This window comes from Megalopta genalis, chromosome 11 (genome assembly GCF_051020955.1).
Source record: "Megalopta genalis isolate 19385.01 chromosome 11, iyMegGena1_principal, whole genome shotgun sequence".
In the NCBI taxonomy this organism is placed as follows: Eukaryota; Metazoa; Arthropoda; class Insecta; order Hymenoptera; family Halictidae; genus Megalopta; species Megalopta genalis.
Window position 1 is genome coordinate 15,171,248 of NC_135023.1, and position 26,598 is coordinate 15,197,845.

The 26,598-nt window shown below is 36.8% G+C and overlaps 1 protein-coding gene and 1 long non-coding RNA gene across 3 annotated transcripts in view; one reads left to right on the top strand and one right to left on the bottom strand.

The window, feature by feature from the left end:
* Window positions 1-26,598, top strand: part of LOC143260305 (uncharacterized) — a 237,903-nt gene that overhangs the window by 50,763 nt on the left and 160,542 nt on the right. The window lies entirely within an intron of this gene.
* Window positions 1-26,598, bottom strand: part of LOC117219137 (dipeptidase 1) — a 287,674-nt gene that overhangs the window by 25,275 nt on the left and 235,801 nt on the right. The window contains exon 9 of the mRNA XM_033468054.2: window positions 12,504-12,680. Coding sequence (XP_033323945.1) covers window positions 12,504-12,680 — 177 coding nt within the window. The remainder of the gene's footprint in view (window positions 1-12,503; window positions 12,681-26,598) is intronic.

Consider the following 26,598-nt stretch of genomic DNA (forward strand, 5'->3'; position numbering starts at 1 on the left):
GTGAACCTGTATAAAAAATATTAAGATACCACTGTGCCTACTGTTACTATTTTAATTTCTAATTACTATTATAATTTCGAAATGGTTCAAAACTTTAGCAAATTTAAGCATCATCGTCTATTCGAGTGTTTTTCATTAAAAAAGAAAAATATTTTTGGCAATTTTTCAAACCTGGTTCGACGTTACCAACATTTTTTCACTATTATTTCATCTCTATTATTTTTTCTCGAATTATTTAGCAAATATTCGAGCGAATTTATCGGCAAAATACTGAATAACACGTTAAAAAAAGCTATAAAATGATGGAACGCTGGAAATAATCAGTTTGTTTAAATAAAATTTGCTAAAAGATTGCTATCGATTCGGATTTAAGGGTTAACAACTCAAGTGTTATATTAATGTTCGAATAAGTTATTCAGCTGTTACAAATAAGCGATTGGATAAATGACAGTAATTTCCCCGAATTCATTGCGTTTATCTCAATTTCTCGGTAGACCCTTTGAACTTTATAACCCGGTCGCCGGTAACGACACAGTTGCCCTCGGACAATTCATCAATGCCCAGTTCCTGATAAAAATCTAAAGAAGTCCGGGAGTACAGAGCGATCTTTATCCGTCCTGGGTAACCGAGCTCGGAATGGTTCGAGCCACTCCAAGACCGGTACCCAATTTTATCTAGCCCTTTTATCTTTGCTTCCTATCGAAAACTACTGAATGAGTCAATCCCGGTAAGACAATGGCCCGCCGTCTACTCAATACCTGACCTGACTTAAACCACGAGGTAGCCGACGTTAATTAGACCGGCGGTGAAGCACAGCTAATAACATGTCGCTAGACAGGCCATCGTTCGGGGTCTGATTGGTGTAACTCATCCTCGCGCTGCGCTGCCTCGTCATGATCGAGCAGTATTGATTATGATGGCGAAGCAAACACCGAACATCTTGACTTCCCATCGCAAATAATCTTTTCTTTTTTCCTCCGATCGCAATTGGGCGAATTGTTCCCTCGGAGCACGATTGCTTTTTCCTATTCACTCCGATTGCCGGGAATCCTATGCGTTCTTCAATTACTGACATAATGCGTGGATTGATATAGATAATTCTGTACCGTAGAGGTACAGTAATTTCTCCCTAATTCGCGCACAGATTGCGCACAAAAATGGACAATTTGGGTAGGGGAGATACGATTATTCGAGCCTTGTGGCTCGTTTTTGTAGTTGTTGACAATCGATAACTGTAAAAACGAGCCGCAAGGAGAGTAATCGCATCTTCTCTTCTCAAATTGTTCATTTTTGTGTACAATCTGAGGGAGAAGTTACTGTAATCTTAAATTAAAACGTTAGTGACCCGTCATTTTGACGGATTCAGCAAATCTAGTGCTAAAAAGACAAGTGAAATATAAAGTTACTATGAAATAACTTAACTCTGAATTATCTTAACAATAAATTTGGTCAGTAAACAATATATATTATATGTGTAACTAAGCAATAAACTTGTTTTTATAACAACTATAAAAACGAGATGCAAGGCTCCAATAATCGTATCTCCTCTTTCAAAATTGGCCATTTTTGTGCGCAATCTGTGCGCGAATTAGGGAGAAATGATTGTACCGGCATTTTTATAACATTTCCAATTTCTGGAACGCGAAATGAATTCCGTGATGAGCACCGTGATTTTAATTTCTTTATACAATCATTAATAATCGGACACAATATTATTTCTTTATTCTTTGCTTTGTTGAAGGTAGCGTGATTCATATATTCTGTCATTGATTGTGCAAAGCAGTCCTCCATTTCTTAACGATCGAAGCTACAAAAATGATTTTTCTTTAACAATAACGTTTATTAATACAATAAGATTTTATCACGACTTAATATTATCACGACATTTTGAGAAAGATAAATGTTTCACAGTTAAAAGTTATGAAAAATTGCGGTCTTGATATTTTGTTGCAAATCTGTTTCGTTTAATGGCACCATTTAACCGTTTGGGCATATTATAAATAATTTTTTTGAAAATATTCCGAATACATAGAATTCCATACTTCTTTTAGTATTGTTTGCAATTAATTTTTCGAACTCATTGGTTTTTTTCTAATTCTTCGGTCTAATCCATCCCTCAGGTTTTCTATAGAATTTAAATTTGGAGATTGTGGGGTGAGTTTTTATTCAGAAAACATTTAATTTTCAGAAGGTTATTAGCGGGTTTTATAATTATAAAACTTGTGTTTTAATTTAATCGTAAATAATTCGATTTCTGTGCGTCGAAGCAGATCCAAATTCAAATTGACCACGTAATAACCGAGGTCAAAGTTACGATGTGTATCATCATTATCTTTTATGTTATCAAATCCTCTCGTTACGTACAATATATCAATTTATTTATAAGATATTTGATAGAGATATTATAAGCGTATTTATTGACCCTTCGCTAATAATAACATCGTAGATTTCTAAATATACGAGGATTATTTTTGGCATACCTGCGTTTATAGCATGTGTGTAAAAGGCAACGAGCTACGACAAACAGTATAGAAGGCACGCCGTAAATAAAGCGTGCAGTAATTAAATTGATTTCTACGTATTCCATTCACAAACGTTGCCGGTCTATTTAATTAAATTGTTCATTGAGTATATGCATTCAACAAAAAGTTTTTACTCCGCGAAACTAAATTCTAAAAATGTATTTACCATCGACTCGTATCGACTCGTATATATTTACCATCGTATAGCATAGTACAATATTTTCACGTTGTTTTTTACTGCTCGTCCATTATGAATGTAATATTGAATTATTTTCAAACCATGGAACAAGTAGAAACAGCCTTCAATGGCCAGACCAGCTGAATTGAACTTTCAAGAATACATAGAACACTATACCAATACGATCTTCATCATCAACTTATCCGAAACGAAACTACAATAAATATTTTCATAAATTGTCTTCCATGTTTTTAATTGATGTGATCTTAATTATCATGATTCGCTTAATTTCCGACATTGCATATTTGATTTCGGGCTCTCTCGTTTAACACAGGTCGCAGTATAAATTCCGAGAAATTCAATTGAGAAATTCAATTCAATTTGTTTATTTGTATTTTCGTTGATATTTTTGTTTGATCATCTCCGTGCTCGATAGAATAGAGGTCTCTCTTATTACGACAGACACGATACGGGATATTACTATTGCAGCATGAAAATCGCGTAATCGAATGGAATGATCAAAACATTATAAACTCGGTGTTGAAGTGTTAATAATGCAAAATCGTGTTCACGGGGCGCGTATTTCAATCAAATTTAAGGCGGCCCTCGCATTGTTCTCGTCTCAAATTTAATCCCAGAGATTAGTTTCAAGCACCGATGGAACGTAATTGTCATTTCGGCATCAGTGATTGGCAGGCGCACGGCTTCGATAGGGATTAAATTTTAGTCGAGCTTTGCACGCTGGGCTTAAGCACCTAGTTTATCCAGTATTGTGTCATTAATTCGATATCCGTTACGAATTAAATAATCCCATAAGCTCTGGCCTATGAAATCTTTCATAATTAAACTATATAACGATTACATTATATTCGCGCCGACGCATATTTCCGTACAATGCCACCGGGATAATGAAACTAATCATCGAATATAAATTTCCGTCTCTAACATACGAGATTAGGACACACACACACATACACACCGATAACGAGCATTTTCCGAATAGATTTTCCGCTCGATATTACGAAGTTTTAACGTTCCATTCGGAGGATACGCATGAATCTTTAAATTAATTCGATCCGTCGTACAGATTGTAGGTCGTGAAATATCGATATTAGCCCGGACCGGATTAATTTCATTACAGATAAGGTTGTTCCCTTAATTGGATGTCAACCGCGGTCGAATTTTATTCACGGAACGTTAACAATTTCGAAAACCGTCATTTATGCTTCGCAATTCTTCCCTCAGAATTCGTTTATCAAGATCTTCACGATGATTTAGATACTTGCTATAATTACAACGCGATCGGGACGTTGTTTTTAACAAACTTTTGTAATATATAATCAACGTAAGACAATGTAGAACTTCTTATAAAAATATCCTACCGCGATCAACGTTGCAGTTTTATAAATTGAAGCTACGTCGATGCAGGTCATTACGATTTATGTTGTAAATTGTATGGTTAACGTTAATTATTTAATTAATCATTTGATTGAGCTAGAATCATGGTGGTGTAAGTGATATTTTCGAAAATGTTGACTTACGCCCTAAAATATAATCCATACATACCAAAATGTTAGAAAGATGCGTGAAATAAATTCTCTAACGTTACTATAAATTAACTCAACTTTAAATTATCTTAATAATAAATTTGGTCAGCGAACGATACACATGTTATTAAACGCTAATGACATCACTACGATTCTAATTCACTGATTTGCTACTTTGAGGAATGCGGCTAAAAATTATTTGCAATCGCTCATTGAATGTCAGTCTTTGAAAGCGAGTTTATCATGAATTAGAAATCATAAATTCGTTTGATAATTGTTTTCACGGACGTCTATGCCGAACAGCTACACTTTAAAACGGATTGTATATTCTCATCGGGCAGCTGACTTCCCTGTCACATAAATCATGTAGCCTCACATATTGCAATCCCAATTTAATCCTACGGAATTCTCTGCAGAACTATTTTTTGCCGGCCTCATTGACCCGAGCCATTTATTATTTAATACAACCGTGCGAGTATCCCTCGTGACTTTTTTTTCCCATTACTCGAAGCGTAAATTCCGCGGCACATTGAACACGTACTTTCTCGCTTGAATATACATACGCATATATCTTTGAACGGGTTTCGAGTCCTCCTCTATCGTTTACAGCGTCACCGCGATACAATGCGAAAACGAAGTGAATCCATAAATATCAGGGCGTTTGCCTAAACAAGTTAACGTTCTCATATCTAATTTGAATCGCGAAGTCCTTTTCGAGTCTACGTGTCCCGATGGTTGTTACGGGAAATTCGCTTGTTTGCAGTGGATATCGCAGTGGATAAACCGATTAATAATAGAAGTATGGTATAATTTCACATGATTTACAGTGCAATATCCGCGAAGCATAGCGAAATTACATATGTAGATTAATTTTTGTTTTCGACGCGCCGCGTGTACGCACAATTGTTCAGAAACCGTTGATCTTTTCATTTATTCAAGTATTTGTAATGGAAATATCATGTGAATATTCCGCGACCGTACGGAGAACTTCGTAATGATTAGATAATTCTACAGTTTTTAATTCTTCAGGTGAGCGAGAACTATCGAAATCTATTGTTTTTATGTGTTCGATATTGACGTGACAAAACATAAATTTGCAACTATCATTATTTTTAAATAATATTAATAATTAATTAATAATAAAATTAATATATATAATATAATATAATATAATGTAATATAATATAATATAATATAATATAATGTAATATAATATAATATAATATAATATAATATAATATAATATAATATAATATAATATAATATAATATAATATAATATAATATAATATAATATAATATAATATAATATAATATAATATAATATAATATAATATAATATAATATAATATAATATAATATAATATAATATAATATAATATAATATAATATAATATAATATAATATAATATAATATAATATAATATAATATAATATAATATAATATAATATAATATAATATATATATTATTATTATATATATATTATATATATAATATTAATAATTAATAATAAAATTAAATTGCAACTACTATTATTTTCAAGAACAAAAATTCTAGTATTGTTTGTTAACAACTAAACACTGATTATATTGACATCAGTGAATGTAATGGACGATTTTGAACAGCAACTTTGACATAATGGTGCAATTTCACTAATCCAAATACGAATAATTCCACTAAGCAATAAACAGGCTATAAAAATACATGTAACAACCACTAAAAGCAACGAGACTTATTAGTCGACCATGGATTTTTATGCAAAATAAAAATTACCTGTATCAATTGGAGAATGCAGAAGTTGAATGGGCATTCCTTTCATTTTTTAAATCATTTTACTGAGTTGAAAATAATGCAACAGTATTTTTAAATTCTTCAAACGTTTTCACTGTTCTGTATTTCACCTACTCATTTTTGCCATAAATGCATAAAATCTGCATTCCACTAATTAGAACTCATTTTTGCACTAAATACGTTTAGCACGGAACGCAATGCATGCCTCGTGATCGGATGAAGAAAACTGAAATCCTCTTAGATGATTTCTATTTAAAAAACAAAAAACAAAAAAGAAAACAAACAAACGAGAAATTGGTTGAACTATCGTAAACAATGGAACGCAACTGCAACAGAAACGTATTGCGTGTACACTGCAAAAGAAATATTTTGATAAGCGAAACGATAGGGTCCGCACGCCTCTAACCAGATTTACTTTTGCCCATTTACGCGGCCAGTTTTGCGTTCCGAGGTTACGAAACAAAAGAATGACTCGTAACATTTATGTTCCTCGACGTGTTTTCAAATTCTGCAACGGGGGGTTGGTCTGGACCAATCCTGAACTTCCCGAAACATCCGACCTGGTTTTGGTCGCGTGTTTACTGACCTAAAACCAAATAATCTCTTCGTTGGCCAACGGATGCGAGTAGCTGGGTGAAAAGGGTGGGCCGACCAGAAACTTTCACGTGTGCCGTTTTACATTTTCTGCATCCTCCGCTGTGCTCGCAGCCATTTGAAGCTTGGATACCATACGCATCACGGTACAGTAATTTCTACTTATGGCGTAAATTCTCTGAAACGACCGAGCTCATTTCGGTGACCGGCTTAGCAGCACGGTCTCGGGACCCTCGGCGCGTCTTCCTTTTCGACTTGGAATTTGTCACTGGGGCATACTCAGTGGAAGAAGCGTGTCCGTTTTCGAAATTGCTAATTAATAGAAAACATTCTATTGGTCTTAACGGGGTATTCTTTCTGGAACCTTCAAAAATCGATTTTTTTTCTTTCTAACAGAGCACGGCACGCAAAAATCAACAAAAAGTCGATATTTCAATTTCAAAATATCATTTTTTTAATCATCAATTTTTATTCTTTGGTTGCTGCGATAGCCAAACCAAATCTTCCTCGTTTATTTTGTTTCAGACAAATATTGGGTTGGCAACTAAGTAATTGCCGATTTCAGTTATAGATGTCTCTCACTCCCATTTTTATGATATCCGTAAATGTTATATTATAAAATTATTATTATTATTATTTTTATTATTATGTTATTTTTTATTATCCGTGAATGTTAGCAACTGGACAAATTGAATGCAGCGGTCAAGGAAAAGCGACCAGAATTGCTCAATCGTAAAGGTGTCATTTTCCAGCAGGACAATGCTAGGCCGCACACGTCTTTGTCCACTCGGCAAAAATTGATGGATATTGGTTGGGAATCGATGTTACACCCACCATATAGCCCTGATCTCGCGCCATCGGATTACCACATATTTCGATCCCTGGACATCTCCCTTCGTGGTAAAACTTTTAACGATGATGACGCTGTAAAATCTCACTGAACTCAGTTTTTGGCCGAAAAGGATCAGACTTTCTACGAGCCTGGAATTTTCAAGTTGTCAGAGAGATGGCAATAGGTCATCGAACAAAATGGAAAATACATTACAGATTAAACTTCATTCCAAGTGAAAAAAAATTTTTTATTTCATTGAACAAATCGGCAATTACTTAGTTGCCAACCCAATATTATTCCAAATTACAGCTACTCATTTTTGTCACGAATGAACGATGTTACATCGAATTTCGTAATTCCGAAGGACGCATCGGAATACAGGAAAAATAATTCTTATTGAAGAGAATCCGGAATATGCAAGTCCGTTCGCGAAGTTACAGTAAAGCAGCGGCGGTTCGACGGGCAGTTTACGTTTCCTCAAGTTTAATCGGTAACTTGTACTTGTAAAAATTTTTTATTTCATTAAACAAATCGGCAATTACTTAGTTGCCAACCCAATAGAACGTTCGGAACCATGGCAACCATCTGTTTGCTACACGATTGCCCACGGTGTTCTGTATTACCATCAATTTTCACTATTTCTTGTTATAGTAATAATATTGTGCGAATATAATAAAATCTGCGAATATTGTTGAAACGGTAACAAATAAATATGAAACACGCAAATGTTCTATAAAGAAAACTACCAAAAAATGCGTTCTAGACTAGAATACAATCTTAACGAAATATACAATAATTTAAATGAATTGTCTCAGAGACTAGATAGTTAAATAACAATATTTATACTCTGAGACCAAATGTGCCGGCCAGCTATCCGAGCGTTAAATAGTAAAACTGCGCGCGGGGTAGTAAAATAGGGGCTGAGAATCTTCAAGGTAGATGGAGCTTGTAAAACGATGAAGGAACTATTTTGAAAGCTGTGAGCTAGTTGTCTTTTTGCTCGAAACTAATGTACTTTTTCCGAGAGCTTTCAGGCTGCATAAGACAGTCGAGAATCTTGCTGGCACATTTTTATCTCTTTTCTTGTTTTATGTAGCCGAGACAAAATTCGCCGCTGTTCCCTTACAATTCGTGCCGCTGTAAAATAAGCCGCGAACACTTAGATCGATAAAATGTTTACTCTTTACCGGCCGTTATTTTGACATACGAGTAAACTCTTGAACGCGACAACGTGTCCTAACTCTGTAACAGGAATGGTTGACCTCCGGTGAACGGTGCTCTCGAAAACGGCCGATCGTTAATAGATTTCCAGGTGGAAAGCCGATCGAACATTTTTTCCGTCTTTCAGTCGAGTTCTGTCGACCAGTTCCGCGGTGTCTCGTGTCCGGGCTCGCCGGCACGTAAATACAAATTGCTGCAGATAAAAGTTCGCGCAAGTGCGCGACAACCGGCTGTTGAAAGGAACCAGCGAAACTAGGCGGAGACCGGTTTACCACTCTCAGATTCACATTTCTGCGATCGGTCAATCGGTGTATGCGGTAGCCGGCTGCAATCGCAGGATTAAATTGTATAACCGGCGAGTGCACTCTTGCCAGTTCTAGTCTTTCACGGTGCTGTAATGCCTCTAGATAAGCTTATGCACTGCGCTCCAGGAATACAGTAGGGACCCATTACGCGTACGTATCAAGGGACCGATGATGAGCACTCAACGAATCCCCAGCGAGTTTCCCTCCCGCAGATTGCTCGAGATAAGCGCGCAGTGATATCGATAGACGAGAGTGACGGAATAGCGCGGCCGGGCGAAAAAGCGAATCTCGTCGATAGCTTTTCTATGACCAAAAAGAAATATATTACTCTCGTAATTTGTTCTCTCATTCAATGAGACGGTTTTAATGAGTCGATTAGACCCAGATACCGAATTGACCCGTTAACCCAGATAACGAGACCGGTTCCCGTTGATTCGCGCAGTTTTCACCTAGAATATTTTTGCCGTTCGAACGTGTCGCGAATCTCTTGGGGGAAAAAGAACGAAATCATTCGAGCCGCTTTCGAACGATATCTGAGAACGTATGTGGTTTCTTTGATTCAATTTATGGGAGACAAATGGACCAAAAAGGGATCGCAGTGCGAATAACCTTGGAAGAGGTTAGCAATTTAATAAAGGAGCCTGGTAAATCTGTAACCTGTGAAACAAATGTGATCAGTTTCTTTTGATTAATGATTGAGAAATGTTATCCTTAATATTTGATGAATCTTGAAGTATTTGGAAAATATGATAGAAATAAGGCTAACATGAATTTGGACGTGAATGATGATAACGAAATGTATATTTTAATTATTTTAATTTGTAAGTTTCGGTGAGCAATGGATGGAAAAGATCGAACTTGTTGTATATGTGTTGTGATATACAATTTAATATATAATTTAATACATAATTTATCGAAACATTTGAGGTAACGGCGTTTTTTTTTATCATTCATCACAACCGTAATACATTATTATATCGATATTAGAACGTTAAGTGAATTTTCACGCCCTGGTAATTTAAATTATTGTGATATTATAGTTTCAGAAATTTCTTCCTTTGTAATAAATGATTTACAATGTATTTAGCCTTTATTCTAAATGAACAATAGAAAATAATTTTGCTACATCAATTCCATTTGATTCTCTAATTTTTAATAATTATTATAAATGGTCAAAACTGTTTTCCTAATTAATAACTGTCAGGAGCGACAGAAATGAATTTTTCTGGCGATAACAATAACGAATGATCAAAATTCAAATTTTTCTCGTGGTTAATTACTCCGAGCAACCAAAATCAATTTTCCACACGAATAATGATTACCGGCAAAGGAACAATGTTGTTCCACTATTTGAAACCGTTACATGTAACGAAAAAACATTTCAATCGAACAAACAATTATTGTGCCACGATCTTTTTCCGTTTCGGTTAGAGCAGTTGGGGTTCCTGTTCGTAACTGCCACTGTTAACCGTGGAGCGGTGTCGGTGACAGGAACGTGGCCACATTCACATTTACCTCAGCCTATTATTCCACAATTACGAGTGTACGAAACCTATTCATAATAGAAGGCAGTTGTTCCTTTGTTCCGTTCCGCAATGTTTCGCGCATCTGTAGCGGCAGAATGGCGTATACCTAAGCGAAGTGTACCCGTCGATTTTCCTCCTTTCATTTCAATTCTTTCCCCTCCTTTTTTTCCCTCGTTTCGCGACATGTCCTTCGGCTTTTTCCTTTGCTCATCCCCAAGTTCGCTACCACCAGCTGAGTACGAAGCTTCGCGTGACATTGTTTCCTTTTCTTCTCGGTTCTCTTCTATTTCCTTTTTTCTGGCCGCTCTTTTACAGTGGCCTCTCCGGCTTGTTCTTTTATGCGAGCTTAGTTCATTTGCTAATTGAGATCCGACTGTTGCTCCTTTTCGCTGTTGTTTCAGAGTCCGGGTTTCGCGGAAACGTCTGACGAAAGTTTGGCGAGGATACGGTTGACAACCCGGCTCCGACTTAATGTGATAACTAACGGCGGAATATGACGGGCGAACGAAGCTGCGATTCGAAATTTAATTGCAAGATATCCCGCTGAAACTAGGTCTCGCGGAATTTATTACAGACGCGAGATATTTTGCATAATCGATAAGAACGAAATATCGGGGAAAATCGACGTCGGAACGGACGGTCCTCGGTTTTTTTGTCATGAAACATTCTGGTCGAAAAATAAACAGTATTATTACCGAAGGGATCGAATTTAATCTTATGAAATTCTAATTTTAATAATTTCCTAAGTTCGATCAGGCTTTTCTTAATTAATTGTTCCACTTCTTCAATAAAAATTACAAAAATAAAAGTATTTACGTGTATACGAAAGATCGGTAGAAACAATGTTAAGAAAATATTTGCTCCTGCGTTATTTCATGCCGATTTTGTTTTAATATTATGGAATAGACAGCAGTAAATTATTGCATAAAATAAAAATAGCACGTATTTACAATCTGACATTTTCCGCAAAAATATGATTTTATTTTCCAATTTTCTCAATATATTTGTTTGAAGTACCCCTTCTAGACGCGTCAATTTTTCTGCAAATCTTAATGAAGCACATGCAAATTTGAATCAATTGCCAGAAATTAAATAATCGAATAAGTGTTAAAGAACAGCTTTATTCAACTAGAAAATTAAATTCAAAGGTACGAAAATGTCTGTTATTCCTTGTTAAATCATTTCTGCTCACATTTGAGATTTTAACACAATATTTTAAAAATGCATTCTTGAAAATGATTCATAGAATGCTTAATTGTAACACTAAACTTATTATACCGATCAAAACAAGCGATTTAACGATTCTACTTTTAAAATTAGTGAAATTGAGAAGATACTTTTGTAGGAAATAGTTGAATAAATATTTGAATTAAAGCATAAATTATAATAAAAATGTAGAAAGGTCCGAGTAAATGCAAATTGAAAAATTATCCAGACTGTGTTTTATAATTGTGTTTATTATTTTATGATTATGTTATTTATTAATTTATTTATATATATAGAGAGAGTGCATAATTTTCATTTATATATATATATATATATATTTATTTATTTATATGACACGTATCGATGTGAATAATATCGATATATTTTATTCCCGATATTTAAAATACGATATTATTATAATATATGATATTATTCAATATACATATATATATATATATATATATATATATATCGATACTAATTATCGGCACACTCTGCATATATCGCCATCTCTCCTTCACGCGAGAACGTAGAATTTCAATCTCCTTAATTGCACCGGCAGGTGTGGAATACTCTACCGAATGCCCTGTATCTTCCCTCGTTCGAAGAATACGTGGATGTTCCCTGATCTCTTAATTCCGAGATACTCCGTGTAAGGGGAGAAAGAGCGCGTAACATTCGCGTGATCAAATATCAAAATTGGTTTAACCATTTCACGCCTTCCATCGCATTTTCATATCCCAGGCGTTTCTGTGTCGACGTGGTTACACGGAAACTCACCAGATTTCTGAGCACGTCGTCTGGCACGTTTCTAGTGGAATTGCAGAGTGCCCTGGCAGCACTGTGAGAGAAAATCACCGGTGCCCTCGTCGTCTGCAAGGCCGCCCTCATAGTCCTTGTCGAGACATGAGAGAGGTCCACTAGCATCCCCAGTCTGTTTAGCTCCCTGACAACTGCCTGAAAAAAGAGTAAAATATGTCCACTGTTAACGAAGAATTTTTCTCCGCCTGAAACATTTTATCTTCGACACCTTTCTAACATGCTTTCTCAATTTTCATTTCATCTTTTTCTTTTGTATCCGTTTGAACGGTCTAACATTGCCCATTACAGGGGATTCTCCCTAATTGGCGCGCAGATTTTACACAAAAATGGATAGTTTGAGAAGAAGAGATACGATTATTCGAGCTTTGCGACCCTTTTTTATTGTCACCGATTGTCAAAAACGAGCCGCGAGACTCGAATAATCGTATCTCCTCTTCCCAAATTGTCCAATTTGAGCGTCAATTAGGGAGGATTTACTGTAACCCTTAACGACTTATTATTATTATTATACTATTATTATATTATTATATTATTATACTATTATATTATTATACGACTCATTATACTATTACAACTTACATAATTACTATTAGCGGTCTCACAGGCCACTGATATTTATTTTTGACATAAAAATGGTAAATAAAAAATTAACATCGCTTGTTCTTATTTTACACGTCAATAATGAATGGACCCAGCTTGGACAGTTCGATTGCATAGAAGCAACTGTATAAAAAACGCATTTTTGTTTTACTTTTTCTTAGTGTTATCGGAGGAAAGTCGTGGAAACCAGCAATTTTCGCGATCTTTAATTGTTTGTAGCTCATAGGAACATGAACAAATTTCGATCAATCAAAATACAAACAAAATGTATTGTTTAAATGTTCGTTCTAGATACTTCTATTCCTTTTTTGTCATTCCAATTAATCGTGATTTTTTGAAACAAGTTTTTTGGCACTGTTTAGTAAACTAGACTCTCTGACATCTAAAAACAATATAAATTGTTTCGTTCAGTTTTAGACACAACAGATCTATTGCTTTCTTTTCGGTTTCACAAACCTTACATTCGAATTCAACATGAAAGAACGTCCAAAAATGCTTTTGCGATCATTCTGTAGATTAGTATGGCAACGACAAACTAAGCTTATTTTACAAGTCAGAATATATCACAATCAACAACAAATTTGTAACAGCAATAATTCAAGCGTGAAAATACGCGGCTCGCGTTGTTTCGCCGCGCGACCGCAGTTTTAACAGCGTCGGAGACGGCTAATAACGAGTCAATTTCCACCAACACCAGATTTTTCGCGGTCGACATTTTAGTTCTGGCTTCTAAAGTACGATGTTAGCGTCAATGTGTTCTAAGTGGAGTCGAAGGTGAATGGCGAGGCGCCATTCAGCCGTCGAAGGATTTATGACGGGATCTTAGGCTGGGCGTGTATGTGTGCGTGAAAAAGAGTGAGAGAGAGACTAAACAGAGCTGTTCAGACGGTGGTTAGCGGTGGCCTCCGATTCGTAAATTTCAAGTTCAGTGAACTTCGTCGCTAGTCCGCAGATTTTTATGCAGATTCGTATGTTTACGATTGAATTCGTGAAAAACAGGAATTCGATCGAAGGCTCCTACTATCGTCAAAATGTTCACTTCCTGTATAAAGAGTTTACGATCGACTTTGTTAGAATTTATATTTCATCGGACTCGATTTACTGTTACTAGCTACGAATGTAGAACATGAAATTAATGAACAAAAATTCTGGAAATAATATGTGATTGCAATAATGTGTGGTTGCAATTCACGTAATACGTTACATTAGACCTTTCGTACGCCAGATATTTTTAACTTATGTTTGGTATGAAATATACTGTTTGAAAGCGGACACGTCGCTCTGTCATTTAGTGTCTCATAGTGCGACTTTTTATTATTACGGCTCGTTATTAGTTACCGAAAATAATACAACAGTCTGCTTAAATTCTTTCGAAATCCTTATCATTCTGTGTTCAACAAACTCATTATTCCCATAAATTCACAAAATCTACAATCTACCAATTGCAGCTCGTTTTTATAGTTACTGATTGTCAAGGCTCGAATAATCGTATCTCCTCTTCCCAAAATTGTCCATTTTTGTGCGCAATCTGAGCGCGAATTAAGGAGAAATTACTGTACTTCTTGCCCGATTATTATAAATTCGTTGTAATAAATAACGAGTTAGAATCTTTAATCGTTGATCAGATTACTTTTCGTCCAACCCCGACCGGAACACATCTTCCCAATAAAACAATAACACAGTCGAACTGGCCTAATCATATTTCCCGGCCGCCGTTCGAACCGAAAAGTAAACGAACAATGTAATTATCCGGAATCTCCGTTCACGTCGAATCATCTCGTCCAACTGCATAACGCGATATTACCATAAATCGCGCCGCGAAGTGCTGTTTGTCCTCCGCGCGGAACCCCGTCGCCTAACTCTCCAACGTCAGTCGCAAAAATCGACTGAACCGCATTCACCGCCGTCGCGATGCCAACAGCAAATATAATTCGAAAGACGTATCGCTGCGCGTCCACTTAATTGAACTCACACGGCCAAAATAAATTCCGTTCGCCATTAATCGCTCGCCGGCACCGCGGCAAATAATTGTCACGTAGTTAAAGATCGATCGACTGGTAGCCGAGGGTACGTGTTGCTGGCGTGTGGGTGTTCGAGTGGGCGCGAGGCCGAAGGGAGGGCGCGGAGGCGGGGACGGCGACGGTTCGGTTGATTCGCGAATTCGATTGAACGCATCTAATTTCGTAGATGCGGTCGGAATGCAAATTTTCATACCGGATAGCGCCGACAAAGAGATTACGTGATTTTGCTGCTTGCATTACAATTACGAACCGACAACTTTATTCGTACGCAAAACGGCTCAAATTTCGTTTTGGTGTCCGAATTCCGCGTCACCCTGCCTCCCCCCTCTCACCCTGTTTTACATTCGCCATCAGTGACGGTATGCAGCGATGGTAGGCTACTCCGTGCATACCGCGTGACCAGCGTGGATTTACTATATCGCGTGGATACCTAATCTTGACGACGTATACGGATACCTTAGATCGTGTACTGTACAGGGCGTCCCAAAATTATGGTACTTTCGGAAAGTGAGGCGTTTCTGAGGTTATTTGAAGTAGCTTCTTCCTTAGCGAAAATGCAATCCGTGGCTTTGTTTACGAGTTATTAACGAAAAACGCTGACCAATGAGAGGCCAGCTTGGCTGGGACAAGGCGGACCAACCAATGAGCGCATGAAGCTTAATTCCGCTCATTGACTCGACTGCTTCGCGCCAGCTGATCTCGTCTCTCATTGGTCACATTGTTTTTCGTTAATAATTCGTAAACGAAACGGTGGATTGCATTTTCGCTAAGGAAAAAGTTACTTCATTTCTGGGAAGTAACATTATTTTGGGGCAGCCTATATAGACACGACTCCGGATAATTTTCTTGAAGCAAAGATAAAATCATCTGTATGTAGTGTCAGAATGCACAAAATATAAGCTATGCAAGTATGACGTACAGTAAATTTTCCCTCATTGACCCTCAGCTTGGAAACAGAAATGGACAATGTGAGAAGGTTATTTTTATACTTACAGATTGTGAAAAACTATAAAAATGAGCCGCAAGGCTCGAATAATCGTATCTCCTCTTCCCAAATTGTCCATTTTTGTTTCCAAGCTGAAAGTCAATGAGGGAGAATTTACTGATCTGCAATTTCGACAGAATACCAGACCTTCGACGTTACAACTTTCGACATTAATGAATATGCGATAATGTTTATCATTCTGAGAACAACTTCACATCGTTGAATATGAAATGTGCATATTTTGAGAATTATAATTTCGCAGAATGCATTTAAACTATGGTTGAGATATTGATAATGTTCAATCAGTAATAATTATTCTTATAATTTATTCTACTTTAAAGAAGTCATAGCTAATTACTGATTAGCAAATAAAATAATTTTCGTCAGTCTGCTTCTTATCTTATGGTCATTTTTTTGCAAACTCTCTTCTATATAATGTAATCGGATGTTACAATAATGGAGACTTATTATTAGACTGCAGATTTTATGCATTTATAGGACAAATGCGTACGTGAAACATGAAACACAGATTCTATTAGAGAAATTGAACAATTTGATTGCATTATTTAGAACTCGTTAAAATTATTCAAAACGGGTATAGATGTCTATGCAGTTCCTGTTTCTTCTTCTCTCTTATACATAACATTTTCATTTTGCATAAAAATCCACGATTACATATGTATGTGCTCAACATAGTCACTGAACACCGAGAGAAGCACATTATTTAAGATCGATAGCATCTAAGGTTTGGACTTGAAGTCCGATGCCACGTCAGCCATTTTGAACGATCATTTTTTAATTTGCGTAACGTAAGAGTAAACGGTTATCTTTCCTTCATTTGACTCTTGGACTTTCTACAGGGTGTCCCAAAATTATCGTACAAGCGAAAAATAAGGGGTTCCTGAGGCCATTTGAAGTAATTTTTTCCTGAGCGAAAATGCAATCCGTGGTTTCGTTTACGAGTTATTAAAGAAAAACAGTGACCAATGACAGGGGTGCTCGGCTGGTGCGAGGCGGCCCAACCAACGAGCGCACGTTCCGCTCATTGACTCGATTGCTTCGCGCCAGCTGATCTCGTCTCTCATTGGTCACTGTTTTTCGTTAATAACTCGTAAACGAGGCTGCGGATTGCATTTTCGCTAAGGAAAAAGTTACTTCAAATAATGTCAGGAACCCCTCACTTCTCGCTTGTACAATAATTTTGGGACACTCTGTATACACGTGCCGTGTCTGGTAGTAAATACGGTTTAAGGAGTAGCCTACCATCATTGTTCGCCACTGCCGGGGACATTATAGAAATTAACGGACATAACAGATGGCCGCGTGCTCCGTCGAGGATGCATCCGCGCGCGCTTGCCCCCTTTTTAATTAATAAAACGAAACAACGCGCGGCTCGACGACCGTGCGCTCTTCCCGTTTTTATTATTCTTTCTTCTTTTTTTTAACCCTCTCCACCACATCGTGTAGATGCGTCTCCCCCTTTCCCCGCTCGTACGTGCACCTTCGTGGCCTTTGGTTACCCTACTAGACTTAACTGCCCGCGAATCGTGGCCGACTCGTGGAAAACGAAAATTTGTACACGCGGCGGCGGCAGCGGTCGTATCGTGTTGTGTCGCTGACAGTGCGCATTTTTGTGTTCTATTTCGTATTCGGATTTTCCTCCTTTTTTCCCCGGGCCGCGCGGTGCCCGACTGCGAACTTTTTTCACCGCCGCGAAACTGGAACCGGGTTTACCAATGCATTATTCGGAAACTGTTTTGTCCGGGAATTTTAGAGGCAGAAATTCTCCGTGCGCGAAAGGCGGAAAGCTTTTTAATGATTCCACTTGCCGCCTGACGAACGCGTTTTATTCATTTATGCGGATGATTTGCCCGATGACAACGCCAGAACGGAGGACGCCGAACTGTGTAACGTTGCTCGAATTAGCGACGATGCGTTTCCTCCATTCGTTCTCTTTTCGATCTGTTCCGTTTGTTCCTTGCGATTGTTTATCTGCGGAGGATGCATACTTCCGGACAAAAGTTAAGGAAACACCTTTAAATAGATAATAACTATTTTAAAATTCGACCTAATGATTTGAATTTTTGTTAAATGTTAGAGAGACTAGCTTTTTAAATTAGATACTTTAAACTAAATACTTTTGAAAATTTTGCTATTACTTGGGATGACAAGGGAAGACAAATAAGTCTCGTTCTTTAACTTTTTTATTTATTTTATTTATTTATAAGTCTATTTTTAGTCTTGGATATATTTTAGTTGGTTTAAATGAAACGTAGGTTTAAAGAGGAATAGCTTCTTTAATGTTTGTGGTAGGGTAATTGATATTATAATGTAAAATTTATTGGCCACATTTATCTATCAGCTACTTGAATGAATGGCTTCATTTGCAATATAGAACTGAATTGATGATATTCGGTTTAATGGACCCAGATTCTCTGTTTCAATCCATTTCGTTATCACTGAAACAATAGAAATGGCATTTTGGCCTGAACGAGCAATTCAATTATTCTCATTTTCGCGAACTGCGATTTATGTCAGGGCATCGGAAATCCTAATGAAAATTAGAAATATTTATTCGTCGTTATTATTCCCAAATAATACAGCTATTTTAGATTTTGGAAAATTTCATTTCTCTATGATTATCTGGCAATTTGATGTTTTTCTTTTATAATGGAAAGCAAACGTTTCTCATGATTTAGACGGTCGTTCATTTTGTTGAAAAATATTGTTAATAGTACTTTATCTAGATTCGGTTGAAATTACTCAGTATGTAGTAGCTTCGAAACGCTGGGTCAAAATAAACCCAGACGCAGGCATTCAAACATCGAGATATGAAAGTACAATTGAAGAAACAACTGATCAAAATAAAATAGACTTTATTTATTTTGTTTTATAAAACAGAAATGTGAGTGAATAATAGAAGGATTCTATACAAGTAATTTAGATCTTATGAAGATTAAAGTAGATGTCGAAAGAGTATGAAGCAGCTTCAAGTTGACTAGTTAAAAAAATAATATGAATTCCAGCGTAAACAATCAACCCTTAAAAATTATTTACAAATTTCTGTTATAGTAGTTTCTGATAACATGCTAATTACATGGAGTAATTATATATAGGATTTAAGAGCAATTTATGTTCTTATTAAATTATTAAATCTTCATCCTGAAAAGGAACCGAATCAATTTGTTTTCTATTATCATCAAATTTTCTGCGATGATGAGACATTAGATTCTTTAGGATAGCATTGCACCTGTTAGATCTAACGAGACACGAAGAATCTTAGATGACAAGTGTTCAGACATTGACGAGGACCATCGTGACAAAAAGAACACCATATTCCTTTGCAACGGGTAAAACGTGACCACCTCGGGACATCGTTACTGCGATAATAGTTGGCGTCCATACTAGCAAAGTCGTCGTAAAGAGTATATAGCCCCGTAACAGCTCGGTCAATTCTATGCAATTACAAGACGTGCCGTTTCGCGATAATAACTCCGACAAGCCAGAATCTCTGGCACGTGAGCACGGATGTACGAAATACGCTTAATTCGTCACGGTTTCACAAGGCTCTGATGAAGAAAGATGATCGTAGATACGTGCGACACCAAAGGGACAGGAGGCAAAGAGAAAAAGGGAAAATGTGACCTGTGGGTGTAATGTAATATAGCGTAACGTTTCCTCTTTACGAACGAATTACTATTTTATTCGATGCGAACGCATTTACGGGAATACAATGTCTATAGAATAAATCAAATTTAAAATATCAAATGAAATTTGTCCGCCACGGAGCTTCGTTTTCACAGGAATTGACCACAATTATAGCTTCACGCGAAACGGGATGTTACAAAATGAATTCGCAATGAGGGGAACTTGCGTTGCGTTTATTAAATTCACGTTTTATTCATTGTTCAACAATTAATTTCTTCCGATTTTCACAGCGGCCAAAAGAGAGAATTCGCACGAAACGACTCCTCGAAATAGTTTGTTGATTTAAAGCGCGGGCTATGCTTTGATGAAGCATTATGGTATTGGAAATTTTCGCGGAACTATTTTTGTGCAGGGTCAGGCATTAATTGGAGTTTGAGTTGCAAACAATTATCTATTTCTAACCTAACAGTCTAGTGGAATTACGATATTGATAGATAAAAAAATATAATTAAATACCGAGAAATGAGAGAATCGAAATGTGTTTCTGTTAATTAGTAACAATTGAGTGGGATAGAATCATAGTGACGTAAGTCACATTTTCCTCATTGTAGGAAACAATGAATGTTACTAACATGTGTATTGTTTACTGACGAAATTTATTGTTAAGATAACTTAGAGTTAAGTTAATTTATAGTAACTTTATAATATATTTCGATTGTATTTTCAACATTTTGGCATGTACAGATTACTTTTGAAGACAAAAACAAAATTTTCGAAAATGACATTTGCGCCACTCTGTTATCCTAACCCACACAATTATATTGTAAATCCAAGAAGTCGTCACTGATAAAATATTTTAAACGGTTAACAATTCGACTGCATAAGTTACAAACAGAAAATTAGAGATATTACACTCGATAATTTGCGCGCACTGTTTAATTAATTATTGTTGCGATGTTATCTAAATTATGTTGAACTGGAAATATAATTGACGACGAATAATATCCTGTAAATATTTATATAGCTACACACGCAAAAATTGTACAATACTTTTATAGAGTAAAAAATGACTTCAACAAGAACAAGTTGAGTTCAATTGAGTGCGGCATATAATTCTTATAAAAAATACTACATCTCAATATGATCCTTGTAATCACTTGTTGTTCAAAGTTTAAAAAAATCAAATACTACAAATGCGTGTAGAGACAATATATTTTTGGCGAAACGAATATGACGGATAAAGTTCAGGCGACGTAGAACTTCGTTGCCTAAAGTATTCCAGCTAAAGTATTTCAAGCGACTTGGACTCAGGTTTTCCCGTCGCGGAACTGTTAACTCTACTCTACTCGTCCCTTTATCGACCGCTAGCCTATTTATCGGCTTTTCGATTGCCAATGTTTATCGATCGCTAGCCTATTAATCGGCTTTTCGATTGCCAATGCTTATCGACCGATAGCCTATTAATCGACTTTTAGCTATCGACGGTTTTCGCTTCTTTACTGTTTTGTTAGTAGCTGACCTCCTGTATGCTGACCTCTCCATATCCTTATGAATTATAATTATAATAATAATTATTATTTATTATTATTTTTAAATGAATAAGCACAACACAATGAATAGCGAAAATTTAGCCGGTACTGGGAGCAAATGCGCGCGCGACTAAGCCAGTCCTTACTGAGTGGCAGCCTCAACCACGACCGGACGATAAAGTGTTAATTGCCATAATAATGCTTGCTTTTGGTCCTACGGAAGTTCTTGCGCTTCCGAGGAGTAAATTGCGTAATTCAGTGCCCGATGACAGCGAGGCAAATAACAAAATTCGATCGAGACGAGTCTTCCGGGTCCGGTGAATTCGTCGGACCTAAATGCGCTTAATTCGCGGCCTGATTTCGCGGGACCTTGATTGAGAAAGATGATCGTGCGCTGCGTGCTACGCCGGCGAGAGAAATGCGAGCGGTATTATATCGGGGGAAGGAGCTATCGAAGGGGGCCAGCGGGGCGCGTCGGTGGGAACAGTGAGGAAAAATCAGAAATGCTCAGGGAAAGAAACGGGAAATAGGGTAGGGGTGAAAAATAGCTGGGAAAACGAAGGAAACAGTGGTGTTTCGGCTAGCGAACATTAGTCGACAGCGTAAGCAACCCGTCTCTCCTATCACGCGAAAATAGAAGAAAAAAATGAAACGCCGGGGTGCATAGACCGGGATGTCGATACGGGAGAACGGAAAAGAAGGAACACAATGGGCACCGTCTTTTTTGCAAGCGCACCTCCGCTCTAACGAGAAGCCAGTGATATTCGTTTTTCTCGGCACGCGTGATTTCCCTGAGACAACAGAGGCCGGGTGTTTCCCTTCATTTGAAACGCTTTTTCACCTGTCTGGCTTCCTGATCTGAATTTTTAAGTACGCCGGCGAAACCAATTAATTTGCAGATCGATGCGGGGGTCGTGACATCTGGCAGGAAACTTTTGAAGAATAGACGCGGCGATCTTCGTGAAGATATATATCAACGAATTCTTCTAAAATGTATATTTCTTTTTCTATATTTCATGTGAAAAACTTTGGAATAGAAAATAGATTGGACTTGGCGGTGTGTAAATTTGAAATTTTTTTTGTCCGATAAGTGTTAATTGAAGAGAGATAGGAAAAATACGATCAAGATGATAAGAATATTGATTTATTTATTATTATTTATTATTCAATATAACTGTTACTTGCGGCAAATATTACAATAACGTTCGTAAAAAATCAGAATAAATGTCTTATTGTTATTTTTATGAACTTATATAAAACAGCTGCTTTTAGGGCCCCGTAAATCTATCGTTAACAACGTATGTTTATTACTCTATAAGTATATCGACATAAGAAAAAGTTGGACGACACTTTTACAAAGCACGAAATAATTGGAAAAATTAATTATGCAGATATTCTGATGGCTAATTCAAAATAAAAAAGATATGTCAATTGCCGTAACAATAGGTCCGTTTTTTTTCTCCCGCAGAACATCGTTGTAGAGTTTCTAGCAAATCAGTTTCATCGACCAGGCGTTAAGTGCAGTGGCTTGCAACGGAATGTCTAACGCGTGTAAGCGAATTACTGCAACGAATTTCTTGAAGTTGAGGAAACAACGGCGGCGAGCTTTTTTCAATTGTATCTACATTTTGTCCATCGTCGGTGAACAGAATTTACGATAGAAAAGCGTTCCGCATGGAAGTTCTGCGGCTTGATTTCTAGCAGTTAAGTTCCTTTATTTTTCAAACAGCGCAAGACCATTTTTCTAGCGGAATGCGGGACTCGCCGTTTCCACCTTTTTTCTTCGTTTTATCCGGTCGGAGGAATTACGGACTGGTCGGTGCTGTATTTAATGGTGTCTGGCTTTACTCAACAGCTTCTGCAGGTGTTCGATATTCGACACCTTATTTATTGGGTGTGTGCGGACGGATCAGTTCGAATTAGATAGATTTAGAACGCGACGAGTTTACGACATAGGCCGCTGAGCCTTTAATATGGGGAACATTTCAGAGAAGCTCTGCGTATTAATTCCTGGATTCAGAAAATAGTTTCAGCGAGCCGCAGTTAAAATATCGATTCGCGCGATTCCTAGAAATGCGCGTTCGATTTCGATTACAGTAAATTCTCCCTAATTGACGCTCAGCCTGGGAACAAGAATGGACAATTTGGGAATAGGAGGTACGATTATTCGAGCTTTGCGGTTCGTTTTTATAGTTACCGATTCTCAACAATTATAAAAACATTTCAGTGGACAATTGGACAACGTAAAACTCTCTTCGCTTAAATAATTCGCTACAAATTCACGCATTTATGGAGTATGCGAGTTTGTAAAATACAGACAAACGTGTATATTAACAAAAATGTATCGTATTATCAACTTACGTTTGCTACAAGGAATTTTCTTATTGCTGTAAAAATAACTTCTCATTCTTCAGATTTTTGTGAAAGAATTCATGAACATGAGAATTCACCTATACAGTAAATTCTCCCGAATTGACGCTCGGCTTGTACTTCGATATTCTTTATTAAATTACATATTGTCTAAAAGTGTAATTTAAACAAAATTTAAAGTGTAATTTAAATAAAATATAAAGAAAATCAGACATATACAACATAATTACAATAACATGCACGCTTTTCAAAGAGATTGCAACGAGTTAATGGCCTCAGCGTTCTATAGAACTGACTTTAACTAACCATTAAGTACTTTTAAGTATACCGTACGTCGTTCCAGCTCATTTAAGTGATATTTTTCGCGCCGAAATAGATTCTGTCAGCTGGCTCCATTCGTAACGTCGTTAATAATCCCAACATCCTATCATGTTGATCTCAACTAACCATAAAATATTCTAAACATCGTGTTCATCGTTTTAGCTCGTTCAGGCAAAACCATTTTCATGTTTGAGAAACTTCTGTGAACGTGGATCGATTAATACTAAGTTTATAGAACAAAAGAGACGTGGAACCAGTTTCATTCGCGAGTTTTTCTTTCCCATCCACGCTGTTGTCTGCATGCTTTACACATCATATTCGATCACGAGAAGCATGATTTTAGATCTATCGTCTTCGAGCTCGAGTTGATTGGAATTTCACCGTAACATATGCATCTCGAGGAAGAGATTCTGATTCGCCCGGTTGCAAGGAAGTTCTCTCGGATAATGTTGAGCTACTTGAATAATTCGAACCCATCAGCGGAATCTGCCCGTTTAGAGTGAAACACTGTGGGTAATAAACGTTCAAGCTGTTCGAGCAGTCACCTAATTGCCGTTATTTGAATAGGCTTCGAGCTTCAAGTGGTTTGAACTTCCTGTTGAGTCGAAGCAACTTGCCGACGTTCGAATATTAAGCCGGCGGAGCTGGCCTTTGTTCGTTGGTGTCAGAACGGGGTTCGGGCTTTAAATGGTTGGAATTTAAAATGCTAGAAAACAATGCGACGCTTCCGCGCAATGTAACATAGGCACTGCGAAGCCTCGCGAGGGGGTTAACCTATAAGCAGATTAGCTCTAAAGGATTAGACCAAAGTCCTCACACCTAGCTCACCCCATCGACCCCTGTTTCGGATGCAATAGCTTTTCGATCTTTTCTTTGGAGGCGTTAAAAAGTGCTGGTAGGAAGCATTCGATCGAAATTGTGAATAAAATAAATATAATAAATATAATAAATAAAAATATAAAGTCGTGGAAGAATTATTTAGACATGTATAAACAATAAGAAGTGGTATTTTATATTATTTATTTATTTTATGTTATATTATCGTAAAGATTATTAAAATGCTTTCCTCTTTCCATCAAATAGAAAATAATACATTGTCCATTGCAACGTAACATCGACGAAACACAGCAAAGTATTAGGTTACACTTTAATAGAACGACGAAGATGACTATAGAGATTGGTATAAAAATATCTTTAATTTCCGAACATATTTTTAAATTTCCTTATTTTATACCACGCCCTCATCTGGCTTCAATCGTTTTGGATAACTGAAGTTCTTCTGTAATTGTATTTCTTTATTAAATACAGTTTGTAATTGAAAAATTCTTCTTTCATTTTGTACTTTAAAATATGAGATCACGATTAACCCTAGAAAGATAACCATATGACAACGTACGTAAAAGATAACCATACGCTTCAGAGGCGCATGCTTTTCTAAGGCGTCAATTTTATACTAACAATGGATATTTATTTAAGTTAATCTAGTCATTTTAAAGGTCTGGCATTATTGTAAAAATAAAATGCATTGATATTATATTTTTTTATATTTTAAGTAATTTTAAACTTAAATCACTAGACCTCTATGAAAAATTAACAAAAATCAACAGTCTTCGGTTTATGGGAACAAATCCCGTAAAATATCACAAAAAATAGTGTTTTATCCTTACAAACTAGTAGACTATAATATAATCAGTGTAAAAAAAACTATAATATTATAAAAAATTTCTTTAGAGACAGTCATGACAAACGTCTTTCTTGTGTTCACCACAAACTGTCTTTTTGCATTTGGCACAGGTCATCTTTGACATTCTTTTCTTTTTAGACGTGCAAAGACTGCAATAACGCCTTTTTTGGCTGAGGGTTCTTCTTCATCATCTGTGGAAGCCTGTACAGCAGATTTTGGAAGAATATTTTCAATGTTGCTTCGCACATGCCTTGGCAAAGTGGGTGCTTCCAGTCTTTGCGTCATCCACGGTGCAGTCAGTTGTTTATTTCGCAGGCGCCTCTGCGACGTAGGTTATCTTTCTCGGGTTAAACGTGTGCAGTTAATGCCATTCGATCTTTATCATTATAAATCCAACAACTTCTAATACTTAAAAAACTGTGTAAATACCATAAATGCATGAAGAGCCGCAGACTTTTCAAGTTCGACCAGTTCGATCAAATACTTTCCTGTCAAAGATAGTAGTATAAAACTGGCTATATCAAATCAAATTTGAACATTGACCGGATCAAATGTTACGCTCGATGGTTATCACACGTCTGTACAGAAATGTACGTGTATTTACGAGATCTTGTAATTGGTCCAACATTAATAGGAGTTCGTAGAATCATGCGAACCAATAACATTTCGCTGTTGCATAATGCGAGCTGCAACTGTCGATAACAGAGATCGAGCGAACCAATAATGTTTCGCTGCTAGGGAACAAAAACCGTGCGCCTGCATTTGCACTAATAGGAGTTCATAGAATCACGCGGCTAATAACGTTTTGCGATGGCGTAACGTCGCTATGAGCATTCGAAACGTAAGGCACCCCTTTGCAACCGTTATTGATTCTGCATCGTTCATTCGGTTGCAA